At 49.4% G+C, this 9,265-nt stretch overlaps 1 protein-coding gene across 2 annotated transcripts in view; it reads right to left on the bottom strand.

The window, feature by feature from the left end:
- Positions 1–9,265, bottom strand: part of Dlec1 (DLEC1 cilia and flagella associated protein) — a 49,443-nt gene that overhangs the window by 6,989 nt on the left and 33,189 nt on the right. For both annotated transcript variants that reach the window (XM_027932201.2, XM_071599777.1), the window contains exons 20-27: positions 7,479–7,632; positions 6,788–6,898; positions 5,701–5,831; positions 5,074–5,256; positions 3,941–4,011; positions 3,309–3,460; positions 1,635–1,753; positions 1,041–1,111 (exon numbers count right to left, since the gene is read on the bottom strand). In XM_027932201.2, coding sequence (XP_027788002.2) covers positions 1,041–1,111; positions 1,635–1,753; positions 3,309–3,460; positions 3,941–4,011; positions 5,074–5,256; positions 5,701–5,831; positions 6,788–6,898; positions 7,479–7,632 — 992 coding nt within the window. The remainder of the gene's footprint in view (positions 1–1,040; positions 1,112–1,634; positions 1,754–3,308; positions 3,461–3,940; positions 4,012–5,073; positions 5,257–5,700; positions 5,832–6,787; positions 6,899–7,478; positions 7,633–9,265) is intronic.

Raw genomic sequence — 9,265 nt, 5'->3', positions numbered from 1 at the left:
CAGAAACAAAGTCATAAAGGGTGACAATGGAAGAGTGGGTAAGGAAACCCCAGGTAAATGCCAATGAGAAAACACCAAGGAGAGCAAAAGAAAGTAACATGGAATTTAGCCAGCAGCATTCCATAGGAGTCAGAGGAACAATACAAATGACAAGACTCAATTTGAGAAGAATATCCAGTGTCTAAATGCACCAACCAATATAGCAGCTAAAAGCATAAAGAAAAACAACTGCGAATACAAGGAGACATTGACTTAGAATGTGGGGAGAGGAGAGACTGCCAACACTTCCAGAACTGCAGAGATCTGTCCTAGAGCAGGGCCCTCTCCTGTGGCCATGCCTTCCTGAGAGCCTGGGCAGTTTAGCTATGATAGTGCCAAGTCCTGCCACCTGACACGGGCTCATTCTGCCCAGGGGGGTCAGCCTGGGAATGCCTCACACACTCCCCAGGGGACTCAATGAGGCCAGGCTGATCCTGCTGTCTCCCTCAAGTCTCTGAGCTGCCCATAGTTCTTCTGGTGGCACAGAATACTCTTTGTCATCACTCACTGCCCCAAGCAATGCTGGCTTATTTTCCCTCCAGACTCAGCCTAAGTGCCCCTCCTTGGGGACATGCAGGCCCCTTGATCCTCAGGCGCTAGCCTCCATGCACAGTCACGCCCATAGGACGGGGCCCTAGGCAGAGACCCTGCTGTCTTTTGCCTTTTGTATCCCCAACTTCTTGCTCAGATCCTGGATAGAGTGCAGGTCCTGCCGGCTGAAGGAATGAGCAACGGGGTCCCCTGGAAGTAGCCCTAGGCCCAGCAACCCTGATGACAGCAAGGCTCTGTGGCTCCTTTGATACTGGGAGACCCAAGGCTAGGCAAGAGCAGATCCCGTCCTCGATGATGGGAGAGGCACTCTCTGGCAACCCTGGACTACCATGGTCAACTCTCCCTCTTGATCCCTGTGGACCTCCCTTGGTAACCACAGGCCCCCACATCCTGTTCGGGGCCATCAGCTTCCAAGAGCACCTCCCCAGTTTATCTCACAATCATCTCACCACAGGGGCTGGAGTTATTCAGGCGAAGTTTCCGTGTGATTGTGTCTCCTCCAGAGACCTGGGTCCCAAACCTGGAGGCAAGATATGGGATTGAGCAAGCCACAGCCGGCATACACCTGGCAGGCAGGGATACTGCAGAGAGGAGTACAAGACAAGGACCAGGAGGTCCACAGTGGTCTGTCCTCACCTTGGTGACACTGAGACCCAGGGCTGGAGGCCTTCCCTGTGCACTGGTTGAGGGCCTGTAACCTGGGGCAGCTCACTGCTCTGGAAATCCATTCTCTGTCCCCTGAATTATGCTGATCCCAGCTCATCTGTGTGAGCAGCCCTAGGTCTGGTACTGACCTTGAGTTACACGGATTACTCACTACTTCTGCCCCCCACCCCAAAGTCCCTCAGAGACCCATAGGTGGTGGCCACGTCTCCTAAGGCCTCTTTTCCCCCAGGAATAACCTAACCTGGGACCCCTTGTAGGTGGCACCAGGTGGCTTTAGGCCATATGGAGAACATTGAGGTAGATGGGAAGCCCAAGCTGGAGGTTGCAGAGTTTGGGGAGCCACTAGGGAGCAGAGGATGAGGGCAAGGGTGGGGCACCTGATGATGGGCTCCTTCTGTGACTTGTCAGCCATGTAAGAGGTGGTCCGCTGGGAGCTGATGGGGCAGCCCACCACTGCCATGTGCACTGGGATGACTGCTGGTGGCAGGTCTCCCACCTGCAAATACACCCTTTGTCACCCCTGTTACCAGCTGCCCCTGCATTCCCTCCAGCCACCTCAAGCACCCCACAGCTTGGTCCTGGCTTGGCCCAGCCTCATTTCCCACTGACTCCTTCTCCAGACAGCCCCAGCCTGGGCTCTGCCAGCCTCCATCTGCATAAATCTCTGTTAACTTTTAAAGGGGAAAAAAACCTTATTATTCTTCTCTGTTACTTAAAATAAATGCTTATTTCTGGGGAAAAAACTTAGTGTACTAATCACCCATAATTCTCCCCCTGCTGGACTCACTGCCGCCATCTTAGCATGTATCCGTCCACCCTTCCTTTGTGTCCATTAAGACAGATACAGGTGGGCAGCATGCCAGACAGGTTGTTCTTTAATAACCTTCTTTTCTCTTAATGATATAATTTTACTAAAATAGATTCATGATATCATAGGCTAGGCTTTGCAGAATTCCACGGTAGGGAAGCAACCCAATGGCTTATCCAGTCTTTTACAGATGGACACAAATCCATATTTGTTTCCTCCCTGCCATTACAAATAATGCTGAAAAGAAAAGCAGCCTATTGTGAAGTCATTTGTACATAATCTACAGATGTGTTCTTGGAGACCCTTTAAATTTGGACATGGCACAGTCCCAAGTGCTGCCAAAGGCCAGAGGCATTCCCTACCTCTGGACCCACCAGGCTAAGATGTTCCCTTTCCCCGTACCTCACCAATAGCTTTCAAACCTTGCTAATCTGACACAAACCAGTATTTTGTGGTTATTGTACTTACATTTATTTAACTACTAGTGATGACTTTTTTTAAATATAAGTATTAGCTATTTGGACTTGTCTTTCTTTGAATCACCTATTCAAACCCTTTGCTACTTGCAATACTTTATTTTCCCCTTACTGTTATTTAGTAACTATGTATTAACATAAGCAACCATTTGTCATACGTGATACAAGCAACTTAAAGCAAATATCTACTATAATTAGCCTGTTTAACTTACTAAAGAGTTCACAAAAATCTATGCAACAACAGAATGGTGTATAGGGTAATGTACGTGTGTTTTACCCTGCCATGGTAAACCAGGGGGCTCCTTGCAGGCCTTATCTCCTGGCTGGTCATTGATTTCATCCTTGTATCTCCCTAGTATTAAGGACTGCACAGGAACCTGTACACAGTAGGAGCTCCATGTGTGCTGAGTGAAGGAGCAAATGAATGACCCATGGGGTAATAATGGAATGCACAGAAGGCTAGGCAAGGGAGGCTGTTATTCCCTCTATTTCTTACTCCCTTCTCTAGGTCTCGGGTCATGGCATAGTCTGCTAATTTCTGTCCTTATTGTGGTCCCAGCCCTGCACCTCAAGGGGAAAAGTGCAGAAGGTTCTACTGCTCATGAGGACCCCTCCTGCCTAGAACATCCCAGCCTCCATCCCAGAGGTTGTGGCAGGTATCCCAGGATCAGTAGGATCACCTTGTAACTTGGTGAGCTTTGAGAGGCTGAGGACTGGGTGTTGGAGAAAGGGAAGTCAGAGGGGTGTGCCCGCCTGTGTGTCATTACCTTGCAAATAAGGCTGTCCCAGTACTCGCCCCACATGTTGGCACAGCCTGTGATGTCAATGCTCAGCTGCTGGAAAGCCCCCAGCACACCCTTGGAAGTGTGGGGGAAGAATGCAACTCCTCTCCCATAAGATAACATGCTTTCCATAAAATCTGTGGGAGAATCAGGAATGAGGGCTCAGGAGCCTGGGGTTGAGAGTGAGTTCCAAACCCTCAGGAGTTACCAATGCACTCCCCCTGACCAGCCACCCCACAGCCTCTCTGTGGTCAGGAGGCTAGCTCAGGTACCAGTAGCTTGGTGTCCTGCCTGGCTAACTCTCTTCTCTCCCGAGAGTCCAGAGCTCATCAACAGCCCTCCTTTATGAGCCACTATGCAGCCCAAATCAAGTTCAGGCCCTGTGCATGAGGTTATGCCCTACCAAGGAAATGACCTCATTCAAGAGTAGGAGATTGTCATGTGAAAAGCCATGGCCATCTTGAGGACCTAGCTAGGAAAGACACTGAGAAGGAGGTCTCCAGTCCTGGTTTTCTTCTCGGGCAGCTGCTGGCCCACATCCTCAGAAGGCCAGGTGAAACTCCACTGTGGCCAGGCATCAGCCCGCAGCCCTCACCCCCCACCCTGGTGGCTCTTACCCAGCTGCTCTTTTTTGGCCAAGTGCTCTCGGATCCGTGCCGACTTTAGCAGGGCAGGAGGCAAGTCAGGGCTTTATAAATGGAGGCAACAAAAAACAAAAAACTTGGCATCAAAACAGCTAAGCCTTTCCCAGGACCTGAGCCATGCCCCCATGGAAAACAGTACTGCATCCAGCAGAGGAAGGTGGCACTGCCTGCTTCTCCCAGGGAAAAGCTGGTCAGGTCTCTTCTTCACCTTTTTCTCTGGTCTTTGCCCCCACTACACCTCTATCATCCAAAGTATCCCCAGCTGCAGGCCACTCCCCAAGTCATACAGATCATCCCCTAAGAAATCCAGGAGGGCTCTAGGGCAGGGATCCCTTGTCCCAGGCTGTGCCCTAGTTACCTAGGATGCAAACCCATCCCAATGTTCCCTCTCTTGCTCAAACTTCTGCAACAGACCCATTTCCAGTGCACCCTGCCGACCTCTGTCCAGTGCTGGATGCACACTAACCCTTTGGAGCAGAGAGCTGATGGATTATCCACTGCTTATGGCTCTCCCTCTTGCACATGGCAGTGGTTTTAAGAGATGAGGCACTGAGGTCTCTCACAGGTGTGTGCTGGCAAACTGCCTCCAAAAAAGATGTCCTAAAATGTAGTTTTGGCCAATATCTGTGGTGCAGTGCTCCATGTCTTGCTTTTCCCTTGACTAGTGTCTCCGCTGACCTTTTGTCTTCCCTCCTGGTCATCCTCCCCAGCTCACTTCTCCACGTCAGCCCAGCCACACCATCCAATGTCCCCAGAACACTCCCATTCTTAAGTCGTCCCTCCCACATCTTTACCTGGTTCTTTCTATCCATAGAAACTTCTCCCTCATTCACGGGCCTCTCCTGCCTCATCTCAAAAGCCTGCCATGTCAGCAGGCCAGGCTGAGGAGGAGGGGGCACATCCCAGCCTTTCCCACAGGCCCAGTCAATATTGAAGAGTGGGTAGCAAAAAGTCATCTCCTCTCTGTGTTTCTCTATATCTCCCTGTAAAGTCACAGATGCCCCCTTCTACACCAGTCAGCCTCTTGCCACCTAAGCCACAAAGGAGGTAAACTCCACCCATGCACTCCCACCCTGGGGACAGCCTCCAAAGGAAACAAGACTTACAGGCTGATGCTTTTGCTCAGGCTGTTTGGGGGGCTCCCAAAGTAGTCAAAATTGAGAGTGAAAGAGGTCTGCATTGGGGAGCAATTGGTCAGAATGATCTGGCCATTCACACGGGTCCTCAGTGGCACCGTTGATCCAAAGTCTAGGTGGAGCTCCTCCAGGTGGCCCGGCCACTGCTTTGTCCTGAAAACATTGCCCCATGTCCATGGGCGCTGTGTTACCTGTGGTCTTTGGACTACTCAGAGAACCACCCTAGGAAGGGGTGCAGGAGCTGCCCAGAAACCTGGCTTCATCTTCGACTCCCTCCTCATGGAGCTGGAACCCCCAGACCCCGCCTTCCTGTCTGCCCACCATGCTAACAGAGGCCTGGAACTCTGTTAGGCAGTCCCTGGCTAGGGGCAGACTGGCATGTCTCCAGGTTGCTGGGCCTCATATGGGAAAGCCCAAGGAGCCTGCAGCCCTGGACACACAGAGGACAGGGGTGGGATAAAGGGTCTGCTCCTGCAGAAGCAAGTGGTCAGGGCCCATCACAACTCTATGGCCTCTTCCCAGTGGTAGGAATCAGCTGGTAATGGACTCTCAGTACATTGCCAGTTCTTTGTAAAGCTGTTCCCACTCTGGGCTCACCTGATATCAGAGCCCTCCATGGAGACAGTGATGGTCACTTCCAGTCCCTGGGGCTTTCCAGAGATACCTAGGGCCAGTGGCTTTTTCATTCCTGACACATAACAAGGAAGAGCCAGATCCGTCAGTTCTTCCTACAAGAAAACCCATCCAGGGCTCAGTCAGACCCAGGGCTTCAGAGGTGGGTACAGATGGTCTTCCACAGCAGAGGTGGTTTCTGTGAGTGGCCCAACATGAAGGCCTTGACCTTTGTCTGGGCTCATCTCTGAGAAAGGGCTCTTGTGTGCTTTAGTAATCCCAGCCGGTAGGCCCACATCCTGTCCCCAGAGGCCTGGCCCCATCCCCAGGGTTCATGCTGAGTCTTCCTGAAACATCTGTGCATGTCCACAGAAAGGAAAACCTTTCAGAGTGACTTCTGGAGAGCTGCTCATTCTTTCTGATGCTGCTACTATAATAGACATCATGTCCTTCCTGAGTGGGATCTGCACCATGCTATGCCTGGGTCTATCATCCTGGAGCTCAGGATCATCTGTATAGAAAAGCTCACTGTCCCATGTTTGCCAGCGAAAAACTGAGACCCGATTTTGCAAGTCTTTGCAAGGAAGAAATTATTTCCCCAACAAGAACCATGCAGCAATATCCAACAATGCTCAAGCACTAATCATGTTCACCCAGATGGTCTCCCTCTGGGCCCCTCCAGAGAAAAGCTGTGCCTCCCCCAGGCTGACCCTGGCTACCAGTCACCTCCTCCAGCAGCATCTGGCACAGTGTCTGCCTTGAACAGAACCTCTGCCTTAGGTCTCTGGGCCAACTGGAAAGCTGGACCCCGCCCCAGCCACAAAGAATGGTCTGGAGAAGGCTAAAGCTGGTGCCAAAAGGGCCAGAGGGTCTCAGAGCACATCCAGGCTGCTCCAGGCTCTCTGACCTTGTGTTCTTAGAAAGTTGGCCCAGCTTGAATGGGGATCCTACACCCAAATGCAAAAAATCCCTTCCCTACCCACAAGGACCAGGAGCAGGACCTCCCTGAGGCACAAGCCCAACCTGTTGACAGGTGTCTTAGTCACTCAGGTTCTGTTATCACTGTACTCACCATGGTATGCACGGTCAACTCCAAGTTGAGCAGGCGCTCCTCACTGGGGCCCAGCAGGCCACGTTTGGGAGAGACTATTGCTGTGCAGAAGGCTGCTTGGTGCCCTAGGAGCTGGTGGACACATTTGTGGACCTGTTGTGTGAGGCTCCTAGAGGAACCCGAGTCCAGACAGCATGCTCACTGCTGGCTGAGACTCAGACCCACAGTAGGTCCCAAGGTTCCTTCTGTCCTCCCCAACCCTGGAGGGACTTCGCCACCTGTCAGTGGGTTGCACGGACTAAATGAGCTACCCTGAGAGGCCCAGAGAGTTGGGAAGCAGAAGGCAAATGCCTTTGATATACAAGGATGTGGCTCCATCTTCCACAGATCTCAGAGCCATGGGGCAGAACCACAATTGGGCTCCTGACAGCTATGTGGACCAGCCACACACTCTGCTAACTGGAAGGCTCTATCTGTGTTCACCAGAAACTCCTTCTCAGGCAGGAACTGGAATTCCCTAAAGGCAGGACCAAAGCCAGACCAGATGGGCCGCTCCTCTGAGGATCCAAGCTTTTCTGGGCTCTATGGAGTTATGGGCGGGCTGTGGTAGGGAGAGAGGCTGAACAGATGCTATGGGAGGGATTTGGGGGGCCACATAGGTCTCTGTTGCTGAGGGCTGCAGACTGCTCCTGGATGGTACAGGCTCACTCACCTTGCCCCAGTGAAACCGCGTGAACAGGAGCGTGCCGTTGACGAGCGTGATGGTTGACTTTGTGGACACCCCCATGTAGAGGTTGCTGACCTCCACCTGGCTGCTCTTCAGGTATACGTGGGGCTCCTGTACCTCAGCATACACAGGAAGGTAGCTGGAACACCAGGAGACAGGAGAAATAAAACTGCCCCTATATACAGTTGTCATGATGGTCTATGCAGAAAATTCTGAGGAGTCTATATTTTAAGAACTTCTAGAACTAAGTTCAGCAAAGTTATAGGGGTAAGATCAAAGCACAAAAATCAAATCATGCTTTTACATACATAATGAACACATGGAATTGAGTGAAAATACAATACTGTTTATAAGTACTCCAAATTGAAATGCTGAGGTGTAAGAGAAATTATATGGAGAATAATTTAGGCTTATTTTAAAGTGGTTATTTTTCCAGAATGGTCACTTCGTCTCCCCACCCTACCCTGGCAAAACAAGAGAATTTTTCCAATCTCCACCATGATAACCTAGTGCACCTCCAAGTTTCTACCTATAGCTAGTCTACATTCAGCTCCAGAATTTGCTGAAGCTACTTTTTTAAGCATTCCTTCCCATTGATGGCCCCAGTAGCTTCTGCTTCAGGTTAACTGATGTGTATTCTGTATTAGCCTCTCCCCCCAGATTTGGGGATTGCAATGTATCCTATGACCTCAATTCTCTGATGGATCTAAGAAGTCAATGATTTTCAGTTTGTTCAATTTTTTCTTGTGGTGAGAGCAGGAGCTCAACAAACAGGTGTTCTGCCTGGATGGACATCTGAAGGTATTTTGCCAGCATGATTAACATTCAGAGTCAGTCCAGGGTAAGCAAAGAAGATTATCCTAGATAATGTGGCTGGGCCTGAGTTAATCAGTTGAAATGAAATTACCCAGAGAAAGACATTCCAAGTGTGCTAAAGCAGCCTCAGCTCTTGCTTCCTGCAGGCCTGCCCTATGGATTCTGGAATTGCCTGGCCAGTCACATAAGCCAAACCCTTGCAATAAATTTCTAGTGGAACCCTAACTGATACAACTGCATTATATAAAATGTAGGTAAATATAAAGGGCAGAATAAATGTTATTTTATTGAAATTCTTTCCTTCTGATTTAAAAGACAATTACATAAGCCAGAAACTGTAAAACTGTGTTGGTGGAACTTTAGTGTATGAAAATGAAGTTTGTATGAAAATAATTTTACAAAGGAAGGAAAGAGTTAAACAGTACAATTAACCAAACAACCCAACAGACATATACAGTACTTTGACAGCAGAATACATATAATTCTTTTTTTGGCAGGGGAGGTAACTAGGGATTTCAGAGGCACTTGATCACTGAGCCACATACTGAGCCCTATTTTGTATTTTATTTCAAGACAGGGTCTCACTGAGTTGCTTGGCACCTAACTTTTTGCTGAAGCTGGCTTTGAACTCGAGATCCTCTTGCCTCAGCCTCCCAAGTCACTAGGATTACAGGTGTGTGCTACCATGCCTGGCCAGAATACATATGTTCTTTAGGGCATATAAAACATTTCCAGAATGGAAGACAAGAGAGCTCATAAAACAAGCTTCAGTGAGCTTTAAAGGACTGTAATTATATAAAGTATATTCTCCAATAACAACAGAATTCAGTTAGACATCAACAACAGAAAGAAATTAGAGAAATAAAAATATCTGTAAATTAAACAACACACTTATAAATAAAGTAAAAAATTTAGGGTCAAGTAGAAAAAAATCACAAGAGAAATTAGAAAATATT

The sequence above is a fragment of the Marmota flaviventris genome, chromosome 1 (assembly GCF_047511675.1).
Source record: "Marmota flaviventris isolate mMarFla1 chromosome 1, mMarFla1.hap1, whole genome shotgun sequence".
In the NCBI taxonomy this organism is placed as follows: Eukaryota; Metazoa; Chordata; class Mammalia; order Rodentia; family Sciuridae; genus Marmota; species Marmota flaviventris.
The sequence above is the reverse complement of the archived record's forward strand: the minus strand, read 5'-3'. Positions and strand labels throughout refer to the sequence as shown.